At 35.8% G+C, this 27,761-nt stretch overlaps 1 protein-coding gene across 17 annotated transcripts in view; it reads right to left on the bottom strand.

The window, feature by feature from the left end:
* The window catches only part of IQCM (IQ motif containing M), a 644,218-nt gene that overhangs the window by 73,519 nt on the left and 542,938 nt on the right, over nucleotides 1–27,761 (bottom strand). For 6 of the 17 annotated variants that reach the window (XM_042983808.1, XM_042983793.1, XM_042983790.1 and 3 more), the window contains one exon: nucleotides 10,736–10,827. The exons of 10 other annotated variants lie outside the window; for them this stretch is intronic. In XM_042983808.1, coding sequence (XP_042839742.1) covers nucleotides 10,736–10,827 — 92 coding nt within the window. Of the gene's footprint in view, nucleotides 1–10,698; nucleotides 10,828–27,761 lie in introns of those variants that run through there. One more of the 17 variants, XM_042983791.1, reaches the window with a different exon arrangement.

The raw sequence follows: 27,761 nt of genomic DNA, 5'->3' as shown, positions 1-27,761 counted from the left end.
CCAGCAGAAGAAGAGAAAAAATAACAATCAGAGCAGAAATAAACAATATAGAATCTAAAAAAAAAAACTGTAGAGCAGATCAATGAAACCAAGAGATGGTTTTTTGGAAAAATAAACAAAATTGACAAACCTCTAGCCAGGCTTCTCAAAAATAAAAGGGAGATGACCCAAATAGATAAAATCGTGAATGAAAATGGAATTAATACAGCCAATCCCTCAGAAATACAAGCAATGATCAGCAAATACTATGAAAAATTATATGCCAACAAACTGGACAACCTGGAAGAAATGGACAAATTCCTAAGCACCCACACACTTCCAAAACTCAAACAGGAAGAAATAGAAAACTTGAACAGACCCATAAACAGTGAAGAAATTGAATCAGTTATCAAAAATCTCCCAACAAATAAGAGTCCAGGACCAGATGGCTTCCCTAGGGAATTCTACCAGACATTTAAAGTAGAGATAATACCTATCCTTCTCAAGCTATTCCAAAAAACTATAAAGGGAAGGAAAACTTCCAGAATCATTTTATGAAACCAGCATTTGATTCCCAAACCAGACAGAGACCCAGCAAAAAAAAGAGAACTACAGACCAATATTCCTGATGACTATGGATGCAAAAATTCTCAATAAGATACTAGCAAATCAAATTCAACAGCATATAAAAAGAATTATTCACCATGATCAAGTGGGATTCATTCCTGGGATGCAGGGCTGGTTCAAAATTTGCAAATCAATCAATGGGATACATCACATTAGTAAAAGAAAAGATAAGAACCACATGATCCCCTCAATCGATGCAGAAAAAGCATTTGACAAAATTAAGCATCCTTTCTTAATAAAAACCCTCGAGAAAGCCGGGATAGAAGGAACACACTTAAACATCATATAAGCCATTTATGAAAATCCCACAGCTTACATCATCCTCAATGGGGAAAAACAGAGCTTTCCCCTGAGATCAGGAACACAACAGAGATATCCACTCTCACCCCTGTTGTTTAACATAGTGTTGAAAGTGCTAGCATCAGCAATCAGACAACAAAAGGAAATCAAAGGCATCAAAATTGGCAAAGATGAAGTCAAGCTTTTGCGTTTTGCAGATGACATGATACTATACATGGAAAATCCAATAGACTCCACCAAAAGTCTGCTAGAACTGATACATGAATTCAGCAAAGTTGCAGGATACAAAATCAATGTACAGAAATCAGTTGCATTCTTATACACTAACAATGAAGCAACAGAAAGACAAATAAAGAAACTGATCCCATTCACAATTGCACCAAGAAGCATAAAATACCTAGGAATAAACCTAACCAGAGATGTAAAAGATCTGTATGCTGAAAACTATAGAAAGCTTATGAAGGAAATTGAGGAAGATATAAAGAAATGGAAAAACATTCCGTGCTCATGGATTGGAAGAATAAATATTGTCAAAATGCCAATACTACCCAAAGCTATCTACACATTCAATGCAATCCCAATCAAAATTGCACCAGAATTCTTCTTGAAGCTGGAACAAACAATCCTAAAATTTGTATGGAACCACAAAAGACCCCAAATAGCCAATGTAATATTGAAGAAGAAGACCAAAGCAGGAGGCATCACAATCCCAGACTTTAGCCTCTACTCCAAAGCTGTAACCATCAAGACAGCATGGTAATGGCACAAAAACAGACATAGACCAATGGAATAGAATAGAGACTCCAGAATTGGACCCACAAAAGTATGGCCAACTAATCTTTGACAAAGCAGGAAAGAGTATCCAAGGAAAAAAGACAATCTCTTTAACAAATTGTGCTGGGAGAACTGGACAGCAACATGCAGAAGGTTGAAACTAGACCACTTTCTCACACCACTCACAAAAATAAACTCAAAATGGATAAAGGACCTGAATGTGAGACAGGAAACCATCAAGACCCTAGAGGAGAAAGCAGGAAAAAACCTCTCTGACCTCAGCCGCAGCAATTTCCTACTTGACACATCTGCAAAGAAAACAATCAACAAAACTAAAAGGAAACTGATGGAATGGGAAAAGATATTTGCAAATGACATACCAAAGGGTTAGTATACAAAATCTATAAAGAACTCACCAAACTCCACACCCGAAAAACAAATAATCCAGTGAAAAAATGAGCAGAAGACATGAATAGACACTTTTCCAAAGAAGCTATCCAGATGGCCAACACACACATGAAAAGATGCTCAATGTCACTCCTCATCAGGAAATACAAAACAAAACCACACTGAGATATCACCTCACACCAGTCAGAGTAGCTAAAATGAACAAATCAGGAGACTATAGACGCTGGCGAGGATGTGGAGAAAGAGGAACCCTCTTGCACTGTTGGTGGGAATGCAAACTGGTGCAGCCACTCTGGAAAACAGTGTGGAGGATCTTCAAAAAATTAAAAATAGATCTACCCTATGAACCAGCAATAGCACTGCTAGGAATTTACCCAAGGGATACAGGAGTACTGATGCATAGGGGCACTTGTACCCCAATGTTTATAGCAGCATTTTCAACAATAGCCAAATTATGGAAAGAGCCTAAATGTCCATCAAGTGATGAATGGATAAAGAAGTTGTGGTTTATATATACAATGGAATACTACTTGGCAATGAGAAAGGATGAAATATGGCCTTTTGTAGCAACGTGCATGGAACTGAAGAGTGTTCTGCTAAGTGAAACAAGTCATACAGAGAAAGAGATACCATATGTTTTCACTTTTATGTGGATCCTGAGAAACTTGATGGAAGACCATGGGGAGGGGATGGGGAAAAAAGTTAGAGAGGGAGTGAGGCAAACCATATGAGACTCTTAAAGACAGAATAAACTGAGGGTTGATGGTGGGTGGGAGGGAGGGGAAAGTGGGTGATGGGCATTGAGGAGGGCACCTTTTGGGATGAGCACTGGGTATTGGATGGAAACCAATTTACAATAAATTTCATAAACAAAAAAGAACTGAAAAATGTTCTTGTGACATTGCTGAGGTCCAAAGAGTACTTGGCAGTTTAGTTGATGTTTGGTGGAAGTCAGATTACTGAATTAAAGAGTGAAAGGTGAGGAAGGAGAAAATGCAAGGATCAAAACTAGTTTGTGCCATTTCGAAGGGACACATGCACACCCATGTTTATAGCAGCACTATCAACAGTAGCCAAAGTATGGAAAGATCCCAATGGAGGAATGGATAAAGAAGAAGTGGTGTGTGTGTGTGTGTGTGTGTGTGTGTGTGTGTGTGTGTGTTTTGGAGTATTACTCGGCAATCAAAAAGAATGAAATCTTGCCATTGGCAACTACGTGGATGGAACTGGAGGGTATTATGCTAAGTGAAATTAGTCAGAGAAAGACAAAAATCAAATGACTTCACTCATATGAGGACTTTAAGAGACAAAACAGATGAACATAAGGGTAGGGAAACAAAAATAATATAAAAACAGGGATGGGGACAAAACAGAAGAGACTCATAAATACGGAGAACACACTGAGGGTTACTGGAGGGGTTGTGGGAGGGGGGATAGGCTAAATGGGTAAGGGGAACTAAGGAATCTACTCCTGAAGTCATTGTTGCACTATATGCTAAGTAATTTAGATGTAAATTTAAAAAACAAAAACAAAAAAATAAATAAAACATTGAAAAAAATAGTTTGTGAATATTTGACAATGAAGAGAAGGAGACAGGAAAGTAATTACAGCCCTAAATTTCTTTGACTCTTTTTCATGAGAGTTGAGGTATATGTCCCATCCCTAGAATTTTTCACTCTGTGAATGCTTAACTAATAAAGAAGGCTTTTCCCATTTTCAGAACTGGACCCTAAGACAATGGCAGCTTCTTAAGAATATAAGCACTGTATATTTCTTAGAATCATTATCTTTAAACTTATATAGATTTTTTGAAAGTCTCATTTTGGTTCACCCCACTAGACAGAATCTACAACTAAACATCCATCTGAGATAAACCCTCCTGCATGGGTCGTCTGGGTGGCTCAGTTGGTTGAGCGCCCAACTGTTGATTTCAGTTCAGGTCATGATCCCAGGGTCATGGAATTCAGTCCCGTGTCAGTCTCCATGCTGAGCATGGAGCCTGCTTGGGATTCTCTCTCTTTCTTTATGCCTCTTTCCACTGCTCATGCACTCTCTGTCTCTCAAAATAAAAAAAATAAAATAAATTAATTTTAAAAACCCCGCTCCACTGTGGGTTATGGAGGGGCCATTGGAAACATATTCCAATACATTTCTTGGAATATGGTCAACATTCTGCAAGGGAGCCCACATAAAAACTGTGGAGAGGCCTATATGGGAAGGAACTGACAGGTAGATAGCACCAATTTTTCAGTCATTTGGAAGAAATCTTAGAAGTGGTTTGTCCAACTCAAGTTGAGCTTCACCATCCAAAAAGGTATGGGTACAAATTGTTCTGAGTTTTGACAAAATTTAGACTTGTGAACAAAATAAATGACTGCTGTTGTTTAAGCCATTAAGTTTTGGGGTGGGGTTTGTTATGCAGCATACATAATTGAAGCAGATGTTGGTGCTGGAAGTGATATGTTGTCATGGCATAACAAAAACCTGTGGCATTGACTTCAAAGTTGGATGGTTATCAGAAGTGGGAAGGGCAGTGAGGGGTCTGTTTGTGGAAACCTAAGAAAATTTCAAGGAGTGTTATGATCAACCTCAATGGTTGAGGAAAATGTAAAAGATTTCATAATACTGTTGATGAAGGTTTAAAATAAGGAAAATATCATTAAAAGCTGGTAGAAAAATGGATTCTTGTTATATAATGACAGAAATTTGATAACACTGTCACCTGAAGAAATGTGAAAACATGAACACATCTTCTGAATTCAATTATCTAGCTAAGGAGATTTTTCCATGCAAAGTGTTAAAGATCCTGCCTGGCTTCCTCTAGCTGTTTATTATAAAATTAAACTGGAGAAAGATGAGCTAAGAAGGGAAATTTTGAGTTTTTGAGGAAAATTTAGAAGAAATACAAATGATTCAGGGTCTGTTCAAAAATAAAAATGTCTTATTCTCAGTCTCTTTAGATGACAAAATATTTTCAAATTAAAATATGGCTTCCACAAAAAGGTGGCAGATCTGTAAGACCCTTTGTTAAGACATTATGAAGATTTAAGGTAATGCCTTATAGAGCCTTTCAAACAGACAAAAGACTTTCTAAAGATGTTAAAGGCATGCTTCATAGACCTTCTCCATTAAGCACTCATTTTCTAAGAAAATTAAGGACATGGTCCCTCAGTAATCCATTGTAGAGAAGGGTTTCTCAAATAGATTTTTGTTTGTAGCTTTTGTGTAGTGGATTGAACCCCAATTAGTTTTATAGAAAATCTACACAAGTTTAAAGCTAAACATTTTGGAAGAAGTACTATTTTCTTTTTTTTTTTTTTAATGTCTTATTTATTTTTGAGAGCACGCAGGCCGGGGAGGAGCAGAGAGAGGGAGACAGAGGATCTGAACCAGGCTTTGTGCAATGTAGGGCTTGAACTCAATATCATGAGATCATGACTTGAGCTGAAGTCCAACACTCAACCGACTGAGCCACCCAGGTGCTCCTAGAAGTACTACCATCTTGAACTAAAATGGACAGTACAAAAGGGAGAGGCTTTTAGAGCACCAACATATGCCTTCTAATGGTAAAGAAGAGCTAAGAAAAAGATTCAGTTGTAAACTGTTTTACTATGGAAAAAGTAGAATGATTCAAAGGACAGGATCAAAAGCCCAGAGAGTGGAACTAAGCCACAGAGAATCATTCACAGGGAGCAGGACTGGGAACTGGCAACATGTGCCAGGAGAGTTGAACAATTGCTAGGGTCCAGACAGTGTTGCATTCATTTTCATCTTTTTTGAATGGAAATATCTACTGAAGCTATCTTATGTTTATTCCACCATTGTATGTTTGTTGTATGGGTGGTGGGGAAAATAACCTGTCTCTTTAGTTCACAGGTCTTCAGTTTGAAAGGACCTGTGCTTGAGAAACCTTATTTACAACTAGACCTGATATCTATAACATGATCCTGAATCTCAAGCCTGAGGCTGAGCCTGTAATGAAAGAAGACTTTTGGGAATGGGGGGTGTTGGGAAGATGTGAGTGTATTTAGCACATGGATAGAATAACAATTAGTTTGTGGCAATGAGCAGACTGTGGCAATTTTAAATACTGTCTCCAACTTATTTTGACACTCTTCTATGAAGAGATGGAGTATCTGTTTTTTTTTGTTTTTTGTTTTTGTTTTTTGTGTTTTGTTTTTTTGCCTTAATCTGAGTCTGCTTGACAAATATTATATGGCACTGTGTCAGCTGCTAAGCTTAGACCTCAAGAAACTGGCAGCTTGTGACCTGGGTGGCTCATCAGTTAAGCATCTGACTCTTGATCTCTGCTCAGGTCATGATCTCATGGTTTATGAGATCAGACCCCACACTGGGCTCTGCACTGACAGCTCAGAGCCTGCTTGGGATTATGATTCCCTCTCTGTCTCTCTCTCTCTCTCAAAATAAATAAATAAGCATTAAAGAAAGAAAGAAAGAAAGAAAGAAAGAAAGAAAGAAAGAAAGAAAGAAAGAAAGAAAGAAAGGCATCTTCACTCTCCCCCTTGAAATGCTCGTGCTTGGAACCTTGCACCATATTGTGAGGAAGCTCAAACAGCATGTGAAGAACCCCAAGAGGGAAAAAACTGAAACCCCAGGTTCACAAAATCTGAAAGTCAACTACACTTCTTCCTCTTCCTTACCACAAGTATTTATCAAAATTATTAATTTTATCATACATGCAAAAATGTATAAAATGCACATGTTTATATAGTAACTGTATCCACACCCCAACTTAAAAAGAAGATCAGAAATTTAGAGCATCCTATTTGCTCTCCACAATACATTCTATTCTTCCATTCTAAAGATCACTAAAATAAAGAACCAGCTTTTTTATACTTTATAAAGTATAATAATATAATATGCATATCTTTCAATGTTGCTGTAGGCAGCTGTATTTTATTTGTATTAAAATTTTGTAATAAAAACTTTTTGTACTCTGTTAATATTTGTTAATAATCTTTAGTTCCCGATTTGGGCCCCCAAGAAATCAGACTAGTAGTTGCCAGAGGTGGAGGGTAGATGGAAAAATTGAGTGAAGGTGGTCAAAAGTTACAAAATTCTAGTTATAAAATGAATAAGTCCTGTAAATGTACTGTATAGCATGATGACTATAGCTAACAATACTGCATTATATATTTGAACAGTTGCTAAGAGTAGATCTTAAAAATTCTTTTCACAAGAAATGTGTGACTAATGTGAGGTAATGGATGTGAACTATATTTATTGTGGTAATCATATCACAATATATACGTACATCATCAAATCACTATGTTCTACACCTAAAGCTAACACAATGTAATATGTTAATTAAATATCAATGAAACTGGAAAAAAATAAAAACAATTAATTTCCTGCCATCATTTTGGATTTTTTAGTTTCCTTTTGAATTGTTCTCATTGTTTGTTTTTATATTTTATGAAAAGTAATTAAGAGCTTTCTTTTATCTTATTGTAAATGATAATGTTAACATATTGCATATTAATTTTTTGCTTAGCATATGTATATATTTAACTCTTTTCATTGTTTTATGTGCACCTCAAACAGATTGCAGCTGGATTTTTAATGCAATTTAATATTCTCTGGATTATAAAAGATCATTTTATTTCTGCATATTTATTAAAAATATATTTGATCTCATTTACTCAAAAAATGTCATTATTTCATATGGTGTTATACTGTATAACTATGTCAAAATTTACTTATGCTATTTATGGACTTTCGGGTTATTTCCTGTTTTTACAATTGCAAGCCGTATTATAGTGATCTTGCACATATTTTCTTCTGGATGTGCGTCTTTGGGAGTAAAAACACTAGATGATAAGATATGTGCGTGTTTAATTAACAATTTTAATTTTTTTTGCAAAATGGTACCAAATTAGGTTTCATTAGTAGTGTATTAGAGTCTGTTTCTCCTTCTCCTCACCAATATACATAATATAACACTTTTTAACTTTTGACAGTCCAGACAGTGAAATAGCATCTGGAATAATGGTATTGTGGTTTGAATGTGCATATTTTTGATTACCAAGGAGACTGAACAGCTTCTCCTGGGCCATCCTTGCTTTCTCTTAAGGGAAATGCCTTTTCACATCTTTTGTCCATTTCTTTTTCTATTTGGCTGTTGATCTTTTTCTTACTGATTTATAGGAATTTTTAATATTTTGTTAATTTGTTTTCCATCATGTATGTTCATCCTTTTCCAGTTTTTGCCTTGTATTTGTATTCACAGTATAGCATCCTGTGATGATCTAAATTACTTATGTTAATGTATTTGAATATATTGTTCTTTTCCTTTAGTTTTAGTGTGTTTATTGTCTTATTTAAGAAATCTTGTACCACTCCAAAAATGTGAAGAAATTCTTCTGTATCTTCTTTTAAAACTTTTATAGATTAGCTTTTTATGTTACATCTTTAATTCACTTGGAATTGATTCTTATGTAGTGTGATGTAGGAATTTTTTTTCTAGTAGGCATAATCAATGATTTACCAATGATTCAGTAAATACTAAGTCTTTATTTAGTGCTCCAAACTTTCGCAGGGATATTTATCCCACCTTTACATTCAGAAATATTAATCCCAGGGCGCCTGGGTGGCTCAGTTGGTTAAGCGACTCACTTCGGCTCAGGTCATGGTCTCACCGTTCGTGGGTTCAAGCCCTGCACTAGGCTGTGTGCTGACAGCTCAGAGCCTGGAGCCTGCTTCAGATGCTGTGTCACCCTCTCTCTCTGCCCCTCCCCTGCTCACACTCTGTCTCTCTGTCTCTCAAAAATAAATAAATGTTTAAAAAAAAAGAGAGAAATACTTAAGCCAACTTAACTATGAATTAAATTTTCATAGGTGCATGAATATAGTCCTGGATTATTTAATTTGGTCATTGTTTAATTGACTGTGCACTGCTCTCAAACTGTCTTAATATAACTTTATGATATCTTGATATTTCATAGGGAACACCCCCGACCTCAAACTTTTTTCCTCTTAGAAATGTCTGGTTTATTATTGTTGCATTGCTCTTCCACGTAAGTTTTGGAAGCATCTTATAGAGAATATGTAAGAAAAAAAAATCTTGTTGAGATTTTGACTGCAAGCCTATTTAATATAAAGAAAATTTTAGCAGATTTTATATGTTTCTGCCTATATAAATGCCATATCTCTTGCTTTATTTAGATGTTCTGTTTTCTTTTAATAAAATTTTACAATATTCTCTACAAAGAGCTTGTCCATCTTTTGTATATTAGTTTGAAATATTTTATATATTTATTGATAATGTAAATGCTACCTTTTTACAATAAAATTTCAAATGAAGAACAACAATAAAAGTTCTCAATCATTAGTATAAAACTCAGTTTTGATGCTGTGAATACACCCAGGTAACCAACAAATAGGTATTAAAATAGAATACCATCAGAACCCCAGAAGACTCCTGCACTCCCCAAGAAGTACCACTCTCCTGTCTAATTCATAAATTAGTTTACTTGTTGTTTTGTTTTGTTGTTTTTGTTTTTGTTTCTGAGAGAGCGAGAAAGAGCACGCACACAAACACATGGAAAGTGCAGAAGGACAATGAGAGAGAGAATCCCAAGCAGGCTCCTGGCTGAGCAAGCTGAGGGTCCATTCCATGACTCTGGGATCATGACCTGAGCTGAGATCAAGCGTTGGATGCTCAACTGACTGAGCCACCCAGGCACCCCTTGTTGTTCTTTGTAACTGTATTTCAACATAATTATAGAATATGTGACTGGATTCTTCAACTCAGCGTTATATTTGTGAAATCCATCAGTGTAGCATTAGCTTATTCAATTTTCATTGTCATGTGATATTATACTGCAGTAATATTCCACCACTTACTCTCTTATTCTAATACTGATGTGTAGTTTTGAGTTTTTGGCTATTAGTCATAGAATGGTTATGAACATTTTTTATACATCCTGGTACACATATATTCATATTTCTATTGGTATATACCTTTTAGATCTAGAATTTTATTTTACTCTATTTACAAGCTAGTAAGTTAGTTTCATGAATGCTGGCAGAAGACACAAGACCCCTAGCTTAGAGACAAAAACATGTACTACTCATGGCACACTAAACAGCACGAGTATCAATATATTTGTGCCAGCTTCCCTCTCCTGCCCCAAGACTCATGGGGATGAAGCAGCAATCAAGATGGAGCCTGTACACATGAGTACGATGTTAAACAGGACTGGTTATAACAAGCATCTTTTTCTTCTAGATCAGGCAGCAAGCTTCCAAAATGTTATCATTAAATATAAAATTTATTCTCTTTATTATTTGTTATTGTTGCAGTTAGTATTGTCACAGTACATTTTAAATATAACATTGCACACAGATTTTAAGTGTGAGGAGTGAGGAGTTTTGATAAATGTATACAGACTGAAGTAAGTCCCATGGCAGACATGATTCTATGATGGCCTCATCATAGAATTCCCAAGTCCCTAAGACATGCACACTACATACTCTCCTCCTTTTGAGTGTAGATAAGACCTTTGAATATGATATCACTCCCTTGATTATATTGTGTTATATAGCAAGAGAGATTTTGCAGATATTAACATTCCTAGTCAGCTCACTTTGATCAAAAAGGAGATTATTCTGGATGGGACTAACCTAATCAGGCAGCCATAAAAGAATCAAGCAGCAGCAGCAACGACACACTTCTTCTCCTCCATAAGAAAATAATCGAGCATGTTGTAAACTGCCTGTGGAGGAGAACCCAAATTTTAGGCACTGAGAGTGACTTCTAGCTGGAAGTCAGTGAGACACAGAGAACTTAGTTCTACAGGGGCAAGAAACTGAATTCTTTCCACAATCACAGGAACTTACAAGAGGACTCGGGGCTTCACATGAGATCTCAGCCCCAGCTACATCATGACTTCAGTCTTGTGGGACCCAGAACAGAGGACCCAGTTACGTCATGGCCAGAATTCTGACCTACAGAAACTATAAGATAATAAATGTTGCTTAAGCCACTAAGTTTATGGTAACTTGCTATGCAGCAACAGAAGACTATTACATTCCCTCATCCTAGAGGCTGTTCTGATTTCAATCACCATATCTTACTTTTGCCTTCCCTAGAATTTCATAAAAATTATAAATAATTATGTGTGTGGATGTGTGTGGCATCTTTTGTTCATGTTTTTGTGTGCATCAGTAGTTTGTATTTTTTATGGCTAAGTATTTTATATTATTTATGTTAATATATAAAATTATATTATTTGTTGCTAAGTATTTTATTATTATATAATGTAGTTCAATTTGATTATTCACCTGGTTTTGGATGTTTGAGTAGTTTTTAGCTTGGGGATAATATGAATAAAGCTGCTATTTTTAACATTCTTGGCCACAAATCTTATTTGGATATATGTTTCATTTCTTTGGAATAAGTACCTAGAGTAGAATTGTTGAGTCATAAGGCAAGTGGATGTGTATAAGATGTTGCCAAATTGTTTTCCAAAGGATTATATTATTTTTCACTCCCACCAACAATGCATAATCATGCCAATTTCTCTACCTCTTGCCAACACTTATTATTGCCAGTCTTTTTAATAGACTATGGAGTCAGACTGCCAAAATTTGAATCCTGGCATTGATGCTTAGCGTACGACCTTGAGCAAGCAATTCTCTGTGCCTCAGTCTTCTTATTTGTAAATTGAGAATAATATTAGTACCTGATCCATAGGGTTGTTTTGATGAATAAATGAATTTATGTATATAAAGTCCTTAGAATTGTGCTTGTCATCTAAAATTACACAAATAAAAATTATCATTTAAAATTTTTGCACTTGTATTCATGAAAAATACAGCTCTATAATTTTCCTTACTCCTACTCTCTTTTGGAGGTTTTCTGACTCCAAAATTATCATTCACATATCTTACTTTTTCTATTCTTTTGTAAATTTAACAAATCATTAGAGCATATTTTATCATTGATAAAACTCAACAATAAAACTGTGTGAGAATGGTGTTTGATTTGGAAAGATTTTTAACTCATTCTATTTCTTTGTTATGTGAAAACTCTAATTTCCCACCTCTTGTGTAATATCAGCAAACTATATTTTTACCCAAAGTTATCAATTTTATCAAACTACTCATATTTATCTCCTATTTTTTCCAATAATCCTTTAATTTTTTTGTTGCATTTATAAGTGTGAACTCAATTGTTTTCTAATAATGCTTGTGTGTGTTTTTTTAATTAGTCTTGCTATCATTTTGGCTGACCTTAATGTTTTCAAAGACTCAGCTCTTAACTTTGTTGAGATGTCACATTGTATGTTAATTTTCCTTATCATTTATTTGTACTCTTATCATTTGCTTTTTTTATGTCCTTGGCAAGATAACTCTTTTCTCTTTTTAACTTTTTAATTTGGATGTTTTACTCTTTAATTCTCAGCACTTCTCTTAAAAATGTCAGCATTTAAGTCTAAATTTACATTTCCTTCTATGCACACCGTTGCTGCATACCAAAGGTTTATGCTTTGATAAAAAGAGTTTTCATCAAAACTTAGTAGTATTAAAATATTGCTAAATATTTACTCATTTCCACTATTACTTACTCTTAATATGTGTTACACATACATGGGTTTTTTAAAATTCCAATATAGGCATCCATTCTGGTCATCTTTTTGCTCTTGAATTTTATCAAATGATTTTCTGCATTTTTTGAGAAAATAGTATTTCTAGTCTCTTTATTTGATAATACGGTGAGTTTCATTGGTAGTTGTCAAATTCTGAAACATTTATAGAGATTGATTTACTACCAAAGTTATGTCCAATTTTCCTAAATATAACATATGTGTTTGAGAGAAAATGTGCACCTTTATTTACTGAGTACAATATTTTATATGTCTGTTGGCTAAGCTTGCTAATCAAACTCTTCAAAATCATATATCCTTAGTGATATTTTTATTGGCTTGGTCTATTGATTACTAAACATTAGTTATCTTATTCCCCTGTCATAAATTATGATTAAATATAGTACTAAAACAATAGTTATGAAAATTAATAATTTTGTCAAGTTCAGCTTCTAACTTAGACTTTTTTCATGTTTTGAGACTATTTCATTAGTTGTATACAATTAGATCTCTCTGGCAGTGAATCCATTATCAATACATGGTGATCTTTGTCATTGGTAAAAGTTGTGCATTTTATTTCTGTGATTTGTGTAATACATCATCTTCTTTTGGTTAGTGTTTGTCTCTTGTAAGTTTTTAATATTTTTCTTCAATAATTGAGTATTTTTATACTTTAAGGATCTCTTTAGTAAAGATCTCTTAGCTAAATTTAAAAAATTCAATTTGACCATCTTTGTCTTTTAAGTGAAGAGTTTAGTCCATTTATATGGTTATAACATTTTTTATTTCTATCCTCTTTGTGCTTTTCATTTTGTCTTTCCATAATTGAAGAAGTTTCTCTTTGAACATACCAGTTTTCTATTTTCATTATCTCTTTGTAGACAATGAATACATCATTCTGAGCTTTTTGAATAACTTTTAAATTTTCATCCAATTCCTCAAATCTCTCTTCAGCTGAGTTGAATATGTAGCTTAACTATCCATTAGGTTTAAAACTGATTGTTTTTGTTATTCATAGGAGCTCCTTCTCTCTCTCTCTCTCTCTCTTTTAAGTTATTTACCCATTTGAGAGTACAAGCAGGGGAGGGGCAGAGAGAGAGAGAGAGAGAGAGAGAGAGAGAGAGAGAGAGAGAGAATGAATCCCAAGCAGGCTCTGCACTGTCAGCTCAGAGCCCAATGTGGGGCTCAATCCCACCAACTGTGAGATCAGCCACCTGAGCCAAAATCTAGAGTTGCTACTCAACCAGCTGAGCCCCAGGTGAGCTCTTTCTGATTTTTGTTCTCAAATTTTCTTTGTAAGTTTTATATATTCTCTTGTTCCTTGTTTATATACTTAATCTTCTTATATTAAAATGTATTAATAGTTTTTGCTGTCTCAATTTAAATATCATTGTGGGTTTGATGCTACCTCCTGTTGTTTTTGCTGACTCTTACATATGGAGTCATGTTTTCTTGTTTTGTTTTATAACTTTTAACTCTGAATTCATATTCCTTGGAGCTTTTTGTTTATAGAACTGTGAGGCCTGGCCTAAGGTGCATTCTCTAAAGGGGGATTGAGTTTGTTTATGCTTATTCCTGGGAGCACCACTAATCTGGATTCACGTTACATGAGCTGGCATGAATTTGTGCTACAGCCTCACATGATGGAAAGATTGTGTTGTGACATCTCAAGGGAGAATTTTTATATTCTTCTAGTAACAAGATCAAGGGAAGAAATATTCCTTGTTGGCCCCTTCACCTGGGCACCCTGACACTGAGCATATAACCCTTTGAGGCCCCAGCTGTATGTAGGGGAGTTCTGATAGACTCCATATTTTTTTCTGGCTCTAGAATGTATGTGTGTTTCTCACACATGCTGTAGCCATTGAAACTAAAACTCAAGGTCACTAGGGTTTGGCAGATATCATCAGAGTGGCTTAGACACTGGCTTACTTCCCAGAGTTTCTGCTTTAACTCACTTTTTGGCATCTATTGATTCCAACCTTTTTTGCCACTTCAGTTGTATACTAAGTTTTGATCTTTAAAAATTGTTTTTAAAATTTTTGTTCAGATAATTAGTTATCTTCTGAAGCTGGATTTTTCAGAGTGTCCAGTTTGCCAGAGTACTAGAAATATAAAACATTAATTTTTTAATACTTGTAGAATCTATCTCTTTTCTCTGTCTCATTTACAGCATCCTAAGGCCCTCATCTAGATTCTCATCTCAGTTCTGGTTTCACTCACTTCCACATGTGGTCAAATTTTTATAGGGTTCTCCTTGAGTTGCACAAAATCCAAATTCCTTGGAGGGACAGAGAAGGAATGGTCAATAATATGTGACTAAAACTAACGTGTGTGCTATAAGGAAATAGAGCCAATTAAAAAATGGATTACCAATAGTGTATTTTGCAGGATCTAGGGCCATGGAATTTTTTTTATCTCAGTTCTGAGTCTAAAAGTATAGATTTCTACTTTGCATCTGGGGGAAAAAAATCAAATTTTCCAAGTTCAACACTTGTATTTCAAAGCACATGAAATTATTTGCTTAGTCTAAAAAGATCTTTGACAGCAAGTTTCAAGTACTTAAGAATGCATAAGCTTTCTTGTCCATGAATAGAATGAACAGAGAGATGGATATATGCCTTGTTATGAAAGTCTTCCTGAATGATAATTCCATTGCAGATGGATAATGATATGTTGCCTCTCCTTGCCATTATTGAGCATTAGGTTGTTATTAACACTTTGTTTAATTTTCTATTACCTACAAAATGGATATGTAGACAAAAGTAGGTTCTTCTTTCCATAATAAACTTTTAAAGCTTTTTAAAATCAGTATCTAACATATTATGATTTTTAAATTATGATTTAAAAGCATGTGATCAGTTCCTTCACTCAATTAATTTAATACTAATTTTAAGCCCTCCAATCTTGAATGATAATTAGAGTTCGAGGAAATAATGAATCAGATAATACACTATGTTATTTTCATTTTTTTCTGCAGTATGCAAGACACACTCACACATATACACACACATCTTTATCAATGATCCGATCGAAAAACACCTTAAGTTCTTGGACAGAAGGGGCAGGTTTTGCTGATGATATATCAATACATCTAATATACTGGCAAAATTTCATTTAGTAAAAATCTTTAGACAGTGGAAAGCAAATTTCACAAGGAATATTACCGTGGTTATAAACAGATTAAGAAACACAGCTGTTAAAGAAACTGTGGATATAGATACTTCAGAGAAACACCCTGTCGTCAATAATTCCTTGCCAAAAGCCTGGAATGGATCGTACCAAACTTAGGTCAGATGAAAACGATTTCCAAGGCAAGGGGTGTGCTAAGGTTAGATGTCTAACCCCATAACCTATATCTGCAGTTTGTTAAGTATCTTCATACCTTTATTTGTAGTTTTCTTATAACTCACTTACACTTATAACCCGGCACTTTAACTCAAAATATCAGGGCCTTGCTGATTTTGTTGTCTTCCTAATAATTGTTCCCTGTTCCACAGTCATCAAATGAAACATATCTTATGGTACTGTCCACTTCTAGATCAGCACCATCCAATAGAAATATAAGACAAGCTGGAAGTGCAAACCACATGTTATTAAAAAAATTTCTAGTACCACATTTTTAAAAAAGGAAAATAAATGGGAAATTAATTTTAATAATGTATTGTATTTAATACCCAATATCCAAAATAGTATGTCAAATGTAATCAATTCTAAAATTATTATTCGGTTTTTTTATATTCTTTTCTCATATGAGGCCTCTAAAATTCTCTGTGTATTTTATACATCCAGCACATTTAATTTGGGTTAGCTCCATTTCAAGTACGTAAGTGACAGTACAGTTCTAGACAATTTTTTTTTAATTTTTTTTTTTTTTTTATTTTTGGGACAGAGAGAGACAGAGCATGAACGGGGGAGGGGCAGAGAGAGAGGGAGACACAGAATCGGAAACAGGCTCCAGGCTCCGAGCCATCAGCCCAGAGCCTGACGCGGGGCTCGAACTCGCGGACCGCGAGATCGTGACCTGGCTGAAGTCGGACGCTTAACCGACTGCGCCACCCAGGCGCCCCTCTAGACAATTTTTTAAAGGAACATATGGCACAGGCTTTATGAACTCAAGCTCAGTTGTCTTTATACCACCCTATGATAATGGAAGGTTGAGAATACACTAAACTTTCATTTTTAATCCCAGGAAGTTGAAATATCTACCTGTTTATTTAGCAAATATGTATTCTTTGATGACATTATGCTTTATAATATACTTGGTGCTAACTTTATTTTTTCATACTTTATTTTTTTTTTACTTTTTAAATTTTTTTAACTTTATTTTTTATTTTTTAAAATTTACATCCAAATTAGTTAGCATATAGTGCAACAATGATTTCAGGAGGAGATTCCTTAGTGCCCCTTACCCATTTAGCCCATCCCTCCTCCCACAACCCCTCCAGCAACCCTCAGTTTGTTCTTCATATTTATGAGTCTCTTCTGTTTTGTCCCCATCCCTGTTTTTATATTATTTTTGTTTCCCTACCCTTATGTTCTTCTGTTTTGTCTCTTAAAGTCCTCATATGAGTGAAGTCATATGATTTTTGTCTTTCTCTAATTTCACTTAGCATAACACCCTCCAGTTCCATCCACGTAGTTGCAAATGGCAAGATTTCATTCTTTTTGATTGCTGAGTAATACTTCATTGTATATATATACCACATCTTCTTTATCCATTCATCCATCAATGGACATTTGGGCTCTTTCCATACTTTGGCTATTGTTGATAGTGCTGCTATAAACATGGGGGTGCATGTGTCCCTTCAAAACAGCACACCTGTATCCCTTGGATAAATGCCTAGTAGTGCAATTGCTGGGTCGTAGGGTAGTTCTATTTTTAGTTTTTTGAGGAACCTCCATACTGTTTTCCAGAGTGGCTGCACCAGCTTGCATTCCCACCAGCAATGCAAAAGAGATCCTCTTTCTCTGCATCCTTGCCAACATCTGTTGTTGCCTGAGTTGTTAATGTTAGCCATTCTGACAGGTGTAAGGTGGTATCTTATTGTGATCTTGATTTGCATTTCCCTGATGATGAGTGATGTTGAGCATTTTTTCATGTGTCTGTTGGCCATCTGGATGTCTTCTTTGGAGAAGTGTCTACCCATGTCTTTTGCCCATTTCTTCACTGGATTATTATTATTATTTTTTTTTTGGTGTTGAGTTTGATAAGTTCTTTGTAGATTTTGGATACTAACCCTTTATCTGTTATGTCATTTGCAAATATCTTCTCCCACTTTGTCGGTTGCCTTTTAGTTTTTATGACTGTTTCCTTCACTGTGCAGAAGCTTTTTATTTTGATGAGGTCCCAGTAGTTCATTTTTGCTTTTGTTTTCCTTGCCTCTGGACACGTGTTGAGTAAGAAGTTGCTGTGGGCAAGATCAAAGAGGTTTTTGCCTGTTTTCTCCTTGAGAAAACTAATCTTTGACAAAGCAGGAAAGAATATCCAATGGAATAAAGGTGGTCTCTTTAGCAAGTGGTGCTGGGAAAATTGGACAGCGACATGCAGAAGAATGAACCTGGACCACTTTCTTACACCATACACAAAAATAAACTCAAAATGGGTGGTAACTTTCATGTCACAAAAAGTTTTCATGCTCATGGAGCTTGTATGATCATTAAAAGGATGTACACATAGGGGCTTCTGGGTGGCTCAGTCAGTTAAGTGGTCCGACATGAACAATGCAGTTCATGGGTTTGAGTCCCATGGTGGGCTCTGTGCTCAGAGGCTGGAGCCTGCTTCAGATTCTGTCTTCCTCTCTCTCTGCATCCCATCCCCCACCCCACTCATGCTTTGTCTCTCTCTCTCAGAAAAAAATAAATATTAAAATTAAAAAAAAAAATTTTAAAGGACAAATAAACAATTGTCATGCATTTTGTGCTAGAAACTCTTCTAAGTGCTCCCTATATATTATCTCCAGCATGTATCAGGTAGGTAAAACTCTTCTCCCTAATTTACAGATGAGAAAATTGTAGTCAACTAGCTCCTTGCTCTAATGCCCTGTCTTCATAGCTCTTTTCCCCAAACTGAAGATATTCTCACCTAAAAAATCCTGGGGCAATAATTGTCAACTTTGGTAGCACATTAGAACTTTTAGGGAACCTCTCTCAGAAATTCTGATTTGGTTGGTCTGAATTTTTTTGGTTTTTGTTTATTTGTTTTTGTTTTGTTTTGTTTTAAACTACCTGGGTGGTTCTAATATGCTGCCAGGATTATTTTAGGAGAAATTCAAGGAGCTTTAATTCCATGGTCATGGGAAACAGCTGTAACTCACCGTTAATAGTAAACTCTTTCTCACCTTTACTCATAATAGATTAAGCTTTGTCTTTGTCCCTGATATCAAGTCTGAAGATTTTTGCCTAAATTCATTTTATCATCTTCTGCTCACCTAAGAGACCAAAAAATCACTTAGCTCTTTGCTAAGCTTTCTGTTCAGTCGAGTTCTTCTCTAAACCTCTACCCCAAAACAGGACTAAGTCTGCATTTCTAACAATATCCAGAAGTTGCTAATGTTTACCCAGGAACCACACTTTGAGAACAATTGCTCTGTGGAATGTTGTACTGGATTCCTCCCAAATACCTTTGGGAGGTACTCTAGCTGCCTCTTCCTAAATACATCATGGTGCTTGCCCCACTCTGGAATATGTCCATCTAACTCCCAGCATCTGCTGATCTACCCCATCTTATGTACTTTGTATTTATTTTAAGTATTTTAAATTTTATTGTTTATTTTTGAGAGAGAGAGAGAGAGAAAAAGCTCGATTGGGGGAAGGGCAGAGAGAAAGTGGGAGACAGAGAATCCAAAGCAGGCTCCAGGCTCTGAACTGCCAGCACAGAGTCCGATGCGTGGCTCGAACTCACCAACTGTGAGATCATGACCTGAGCTGAAGTCAGACGCTCAACCAACCGAGCCACCCAGGCACCCCTGTATTTCTGTATCTAGTTCTGTGATGAGATATACTTGCACTTTTGCAAATACAACAGTACGAGCTTTTCAGCAACTAGATCAATGATGCTATTGTAGATTCCACACAAACCCCATTCATCTATGAGCACTGCATGTGAAGAATGTTAAAATTGGAACTTTTATTGACCTAGAAATTTCATAGTCCTTTATGAAGCACTGAAGGTATAATGTTATGTCTTTAAGATGGCATATCTGATTATGAGAACAGCAGAGGATGAACAAGAAGAAATACTTTAGGGAGAGGAGAGCATATCTAAATTACAAAAAGGAAATATAAAATCAGATCTTCTTAGATCAACTCTGTAGTATACTGCTGCTTATTTATGCCTGCTTCCAAAAAAAAAAAAAGAGCATCAGTCCTCTTGAGGTCAATCAGTTTCTATTTTGTCTTACTTGGTCATCTTGTGAGTTATAGGTGGCCCTTGATGTTCTATACTTTGTATTCTAGTTTAGCCTCTCCTTCTTTATCCTTTGTGGACAGTTCATTCAACCATCATTCCAACTCTCGAACTGTTTATCTTCCTCTATGATATATGATAGATGTTAGCTAAATACTTGAATTCTCAGCTTCCCTTCCCACAAGAAGTGACATAATTCTGTGGCATATTCCCGATCAGGGAGGTACAAGCACAAGTCTCTGAGGAAGGCTTTCTTCAAAACTTCACAAGAAGAAGACTTCCACCTTTATATTTTGCCCTTTGCCTATCCTCCTTCTCTCCACTGGCACCCAAACATATCTCATAAATTCAATAGCAATCTTGCAACCAAAAAATGGCAGGAAGGCAGAAAGATCCTAGGTCTTTGCTGAGATATTTGAGCAATCAAACCCATCATACAACTGACCTTTTTGTTACATCAGAGTGATAATCCCAATTTTATTCATCCCATTTTCCATCAAGTTTTTTGTAAAAGTGAAATCAATCCTACTTGATACATATATTGAACTCTTGAACTACCCTTCAAACTATTAAGTTACTACTTCTTTAAACAATACCTCATTAATGATGACTTTGAGCTCTCACCTGCTGGTACTGCCAGCCATATCTCACCACTGGAGTAAAAGGCCAAACCTCCTCACCAGGCTACAGGAATATTTGCAGGTAGGAGCTTAGGGAAATTATTTTTTCCCTATCATACATGGTTCTAACAATCAATATCTGCAACATGAAGAAGGGACCCTGGAAACTCACAAATATTGGGAAACTATAGTTTGCTTGCTCATGATTGACTACATTTTTTTGGTCAATTCACAACCGTCTCTGTCTCCTCACTTATATGCTGTTCCCATTTTTGGTGTGTGAAGCAAGAGTCTGCTGCATTTCCAATAGATAGCTAGAAGTGAGTGTTTCATCCAGTGACCTGTGCGCATTGGTCACAGCTGTTCCTTGACTGCTATGGTGAAAAGAGACACTTCCTACTCTACTCTTAGTTCAGGAACTAACATGGTCTCCTTCAGAGTTTTGAGCTTGAGCACTGCCAAGGACTGTACTCTGGTCCTTCCAGAGGACTCTGGACACATGTGAGTCATTTAGAAGAGGTCACCAGAATAAAAGGAAGACCACCTCTTGACCTAGAGTTCCTTTAATCCATTTTCTGGTTATCCTTCCCAAAGTCTTCCTTGAGTCACAGAGGAATAAATATTGCCCCTGGCCATTGAATAGGCAGAGACTAGATCTTTCTAAACCTACCAGCGTAACCAAGGCAAAGACAGCTGGAAGCACATAAACTTGCTGGTTAAGTTATTGTTAACCAAGAAGGGCTTAGCATACTAAGGGGGAAAAGTGCTGTGTTCAACATTTTAAAACGTTTTACGTCCCTGTAGCAGTGGGCTACAGTACTTTAGCTTGAGATTAGTTTCACATAAACTTGCCAAGATAAAGAACCTTTGTGGAATGCTTCTTCCCTAGCTGCTTTATGATTAGCAATGCAACAGTCATAGGACCACATCTTGTGGTCTCCTACTTGCTAAACAGTTTCACTATGTCAGAATTTCACATTAAATTAAAAATGACATGAAAATGCATTTTAGTTTATGATGATGGGGACTCTTAAAGTCTCACACACTGAACAATTCTGAAATATCTGATGACTTACTCTTTTCATAATTTTGTTACTGCATTTTAGCATTCTGAGCTTAAAAAACACAAATTATTTTTAGCGTTCGTATCACCCGTTTCTTAATGGAAAAAAACCCATGCTTTTTCTAAAAAGTACTACAAAGTTAACTAGACACAAACATATTTCCAGTGGTTATCCAGTCCATATAGAAAAAAACATTCCAGTGGAAGCAAATCACTTCTGGTAGCATTCTTTACATTTTTGATTCCTTGCATTATTCCTATAACCTCAATGGTTTCATTAATATGTCTGAATGAGGCCTTGGCAGCAAAGCCCTGAGAATGATGAACAAAATAGGTTAATTAGAAGCCTTCTAACTTTTCTTAACTTATAAATTCTCATGAATAAAAGAAGTGAAACATAAGTCTCAGAATGCAAGAAGAAAAATGGCATTATTTTTATACTCCCAGATGAATAAACTACAGTAAGAAAAAATATCATTTATGAAAAATCTTATAGCAATAGCAGGCATTTTTTCAAGATTGGCCCCATGCCATCTTTCTCACTGAGAGTCTACTCCCTATGGCTACCACAGCATCAGCATTTTTATGTAACATTCTCTTCTCCCCTCTTTTTCCCTATAGTTGTGAACTTCTGTCTTCTAGTCCTTCTTTCCCTGTGTTTGGACAGGAAGAGGATGATTTTGTGATCACAGTGATCTATAGTTGTCTTTCAATTATCATCATTGGCATTTTCCACTTCCCAGATTACCTCTGGCACTCTCTGAGCAAGTTTCTCCCACTGTGCAGCATGCTCCCAGGATAAATCCCCTGCCATCAGTTGCTGTGTGGGCAGGAAATGCAAACTAATTTTAACCTTAGCTTAACCAAAGCAGTATCAGAATCTTAAAACCACAGAAAAGAAATCACACAGGAGAGGTGAAAAGCAATTAGGAATGATGGAGAAGTGTGGGCCTATCTGGTAGTGGGGGTTATCCTAAGCTGATTTTCTCAATGAGTACCAATAATTGAGAACAGAGTCTATAGCTTTGCATATTTATTATTCTAAAGCACATGTCAGACAGACAATATTTATCTGGGTCAGTGAGCTCAGTTGGTGTGGAGCTAATAAGGCCAAAAGCATGGACTCTTTCCCCATAGAAACCAGGAAAATTGACTCAGAGAGAAAAACAAACTTATTCTACATTCACAAGTTGTACCCCAAAACCTGGCCAGACATCTCACAAATGCATGCTGTGGATAACAAGTGGGGTGGGTGAGAGAGACTATGCTAACTCATAATAAGTCCAATGAAAGTGTTCCAGAGTTGACTCCAAGTGGAGGTCCTTCAGTAAGCAAATTAAGAATGTAATTTATTAAGAGGGTTGGCATTCATATGTCAGATAAAATAGGCATATAGATGCAGGTCACTGCCACTTGCCACAAAAAAAAATTGTTAAGATAATGTTATCTATGTTGATGTATGCATTGTTTTAGAGAATTCATAATGAGTTTTTGGTGGTCTCCACTATTTTCAGGGTTCATCTCTTATAGGCAACTCTGCCTCTTGGCCACATGGGAAGACACTATGAAAATATCTACTCTGGAATCAGAGCCTGCTTCATTTCCTTCTTGCATGGCCCTGGATAAATTATACTCTCTAAATTGTTTCCTCATATGCAAGAGAGCAGTTGGGAGGATTCAGTGAGATGAAGTATGTAAAGCTATTAACTTAGTGCCTAGGACATAGTAAACTCTTCACTAACAGTTATTTGGGTTATTATTACAACATGAGATAGCATATGACAAGTGGCTGGTGTAATGTCAGGTTCATAACAGGGAAATCAACAAAGATTAGTTCCCATTCTTCTTCCCTTGACAGTTTCTCTGATTTTTCTGTAGGTTTCTCTCTTCTTTTTCCTTGCAGGTCGCTCTCTCTCCCTGTCCAAAGCCTTCCTACTTTTATGATTTCACAGAACACCTGCTTAAGAATCTTGGCATCTCTAGCCTGAGGTGTGCTTCATCCTTTACACTTCATTTGTGCATTGACTGTGTCTCAAGGTCTTTTCCTCAGAGAAGCCATCTTGTTACTTAACCTTCTTCTAGCATTCACTCATTGGAAGATTTATAGATCCATTCAAAAACAAAACAAAACAAAACACGTCTATTAGTAGTGTTGTTCGGGAGGCCAGATATGAGGGATATATTTGGAAAGTATAGGCCACTTCACTTCCAGGTTAAAAATTTGCCTCTCTATATACTTTTATCTGTCTAAGAACTAGTTTCAACCTACCTGATTTAATGTTTTTTTTCTTTTTTTCCTCCTCAAAATGAAACTGAAAGTAAGCTTAATGAAAATAAACTGGTGGGCATGGGAGAAATGTACAATGAACCTTAACTCTGGTCTCACATGTTATGTTTCTCAAAGTTTAGTGTTTGCATAGGAACTTTGATGCTGTTTCCATATTTCAGTGACATAAGTGGTAGAAATAGCTGGACTTGATTTTATCCTTGTGTAGTTCACCTTCCAAGAAAAAAAAAATCTCATTTGCCTCCCTTTGATACTGTGAAATAGAGAGTACAAGAGATCACTTCAACTCTACCATGGGAAACAGGTTCCTTTTTAATATTTAAGAAAGTACATCTGTGGGTACAGCCAAAGGCCTTCAAAAGAAATTCTGCCAAAGCAGTCGATGATTCAAGAAAACCTTGTCTGATTTCTCTTGGTTCACTCCCAACCAGCTCTGAGACCAGAGTGAGCAACCCTCACTCTTTTTCTTCTTTTTCCATTATGTGCCATAATAAGATTTTATCCCTTCTGCTGTTAATTCAATTATTGATCTCAGTTTGTCTGTAATCGTGATTTTTCTACACATTCCAGATTTTGATGACCATTCATGTCCTTGTAGATATATCTGACCTGCATCTGTATTTTTCTTAGTTTTGAAATTTGTTGGTAGGATTCACAAAGAGACAAGATGTTAGATGTAAGGATGTCTATATGGAAGGCCCAAAAGAACAAAGATCAAAAAGTTGCATTCTTCTAAAGCAGAATCCTTACAGAATAAATTCTGAAAACTCCCATATTTCTCTGATCCCACTCTTGGGTAGCTTATCCAATCTGATCTAAAACAGTTTATTCCTCACATGTTCCAAATTTGTAATGTTGTCCTCTAGGGAAAGCATAACTCCCAAGAGTTTTTCCTCCGACATCTTTCAAAGAATTATGAAAACTGAGGGTTGGAACATTGGGGGGGAGGCTGTCTTTAGTGTGGGTTATGAGGCTGATGGTTGGTCTACATCTTATGAGGACATGCTCTAATACTTTCTTGCTACTCTGTGAGAAGAGTGAAAGACATATGGTCAAGTTTATGCATTCATTAGACTATTGCATATTGAGAACTCATAGATGATGAAATATTCAAAAGATGAAGAAGACATTGGTTCCTGCCCACCATCTAATAGGGAAAGATGTAAACAAATCAGAATACAAATGAGCTAATTTATGGATACACTTTTAATACTTCAGTTCCTTATGGACAATGTATGTGCTTTTCACTTCTATTGAAATAGCACAACTTTTGGAGTAGAATTAACATCATACATCTCCTATAGTCTCATCATATTCTCTGTCCATATTAGTTTCCACTACATTCTTTCTGTTTTTAATTTCCTGTCCTTCCCCCAGGTCCCAGGCCCTCAGTCAATCAATTTCATCTAGTATCCCTTTGATAAGCTGCTGGGACAGTGTTATAAGTGTCAGTATATCTGCTAGTCTCCAGATCACTGAATAAATGTACTAAGACCTAAAATTCACTTGGCAATGCTGTTGGTTGAATCTTCAATAAAATTATGCACTGGGATATACTTGAATCAAAGGCAAACATGGAGTATTTTTTTATTGATATACTCCCTTGAGTCAAGGACTCAAATTTTAAAACCAAATACACTTACAAGGAGAATCATTTATAATGTATTTATTCATTAATTCAAACTGCCTTCACAGTTTAAAAAAAAACAAAAAACTTGTAGAACCCAGAATCCCAAGCCTATTCCTTAAAAGAATGTATTTTAACCCTATTACAAAATGTAAAGGATATCAAAGTAGTCAAACTAAACTCATGAATATTTATAAAGTTTTACATATCTTTTCTCCATAGAATATCAAGACCTGACAAGTCATTTTCTCTTCCCTTCCTTTATACCAAATGAACTTATTAACAGTGATTACAATGATTAGAAGTGAAACGTTTAAGAGAGCTGACATTTAGGTGCTCATAATTGGGTTTGAAAGTTACCATATTATTGAGATGGATAGGGGAAGTGACTGTGTCATTTTCTCTTGTTCCAGTGGGCTCAGTTCCATGGGCAATAGAACATCACCAGAGGGAGGTTAAGAAGACTATAAAGTTTAAAATAGGATCCAGCAGAAATCTCACAGAGGGGCAGCAATTTTCAAAATCATAGTCTTTGAGTACCCTAACTTGTGTGGTCTCTGTACAAGTTGGAAATTATTCTTTGCCTATAAACTAACTAAATGTGTTTGTGTGTCCATTTCTTCTCTTTATTCCTGTTAATTACATCTACATCTATACTCGCATATTTCTTTTCCCCTTTAGCCTCTAAAAGAAATGGACTCTTGTTAAGGTGCTATTATGTAAGGAGTATTTCTAATCTAGTGTGTTCATTCTGTGTACCAGAATCGAAAAAGGAATTTTCAGCTGTATCCCTGGTTTAAGCACCTATCTATAAAAATAATAGCATGAAGTGTTAATAAATATTAAGTCACAGAGAGACCAATGTGGCATGAGAACTCCATACGCATTACTTAGGATTAATTATAAATAAAGCCTGGTTCTAGCTTCAACATCCAATGCAACCCTTCCTTAGCTTGGTGGCTTTCTTAGGTAAATTTGGCTAAAGAGATTGACTTTGCCCTCTTTAAGTTTGAATCTCTTCTTTGATTTTTTTTCTGGCACTGCTTTGCTTCCTTACTAAAAGATAGGTTTACAAGGTAGAATTTCTGTCTATTTTGTTTATTCCTGAATTTCTTATTCCTGGATGGTACCAAGTCTATTACTATGTAAACCATACATATATATGTTTATTTAGTTTTTCATTTATACAAATATATAAATTTATATATTTATACATACACACACATACATCAGGCATATTAGGGGTTTTTTTCCCCCCACTAACATGTAACCATTACGTTTATTCTAGTTTTAAGAAGGAATTTCTTTCAGCACAGTACGGAATTTTTTGATCTAAAAATAATTCCCACAACTTAAGCAGCTGGTGGTAAGGGGAAAGATAATGAACCTCTTTGAACTTCAGTTTTCTTCCCTGTAAAATTATAATGCCTATCTCACAGGTTGTTGTGAGATTTGAATACAATAATATACATGAAGTATTTAGTACAATGTTTGGCATCTAGTTAGTATATGCTCGATAAATGCTGTGAAAATGTTAGAAGGGGTCTTATACTCTAAGATTGAGATGCGTTGAACATGATAATTATAAGGTTATAGAATTGCTTTATGGCAAACAGAGAATGGCTGGCCAGAGTTCCTGACTGTGAGATCGTGCATGGATGACAAAGCCTAATCAGCCATGGCAGAATTGAATTGCTTATTTTGGCTTTATTTAACAATAAGTTCTGCACAATTAGTTGCTATCAAACTATTAAAATTAATTCCTTCTAGGGAAAGAGTATTATGTAAGTTATGCCTTTACTATTCAAAATGTTATGGTGTGATTTAATTTAAATTTTAAACCAAGATTCCTTCCCAAATACCCAAAGTTCGAATATTGCTTACAAATTAAGGTTGTATCAAAGCAAGCAATATGTTTTTGCATTTTAATATCCTGGTTTCAAACATTATTCAAATGTCACTTATTCCTAAGTTATTTTTTCCAGGAATATAAGACCCATGGGTGCAGGGAAAATAGTACTAGAATCATCTTTGCATATTTACTTGAAATGCCCCAC

The sequence above is a fragment of the Panthera tigris genome, chromosome B1, assembly GCF_018350195.1.
Source record: "Panthera tigris isolate Pti1 chromosome B1, P.tigris_Pti1_mat1.1, whole genome shotgun sequence".
Taxonomy (NCBI): Eukaryota; Metazoa; Chordata; class Mammalia; order Carnivora; family Felidae; genus Panthera; species Panthera tigris.
This window is presented reverse-complemented; position numbering and strand designations above follow the sequence as displayed.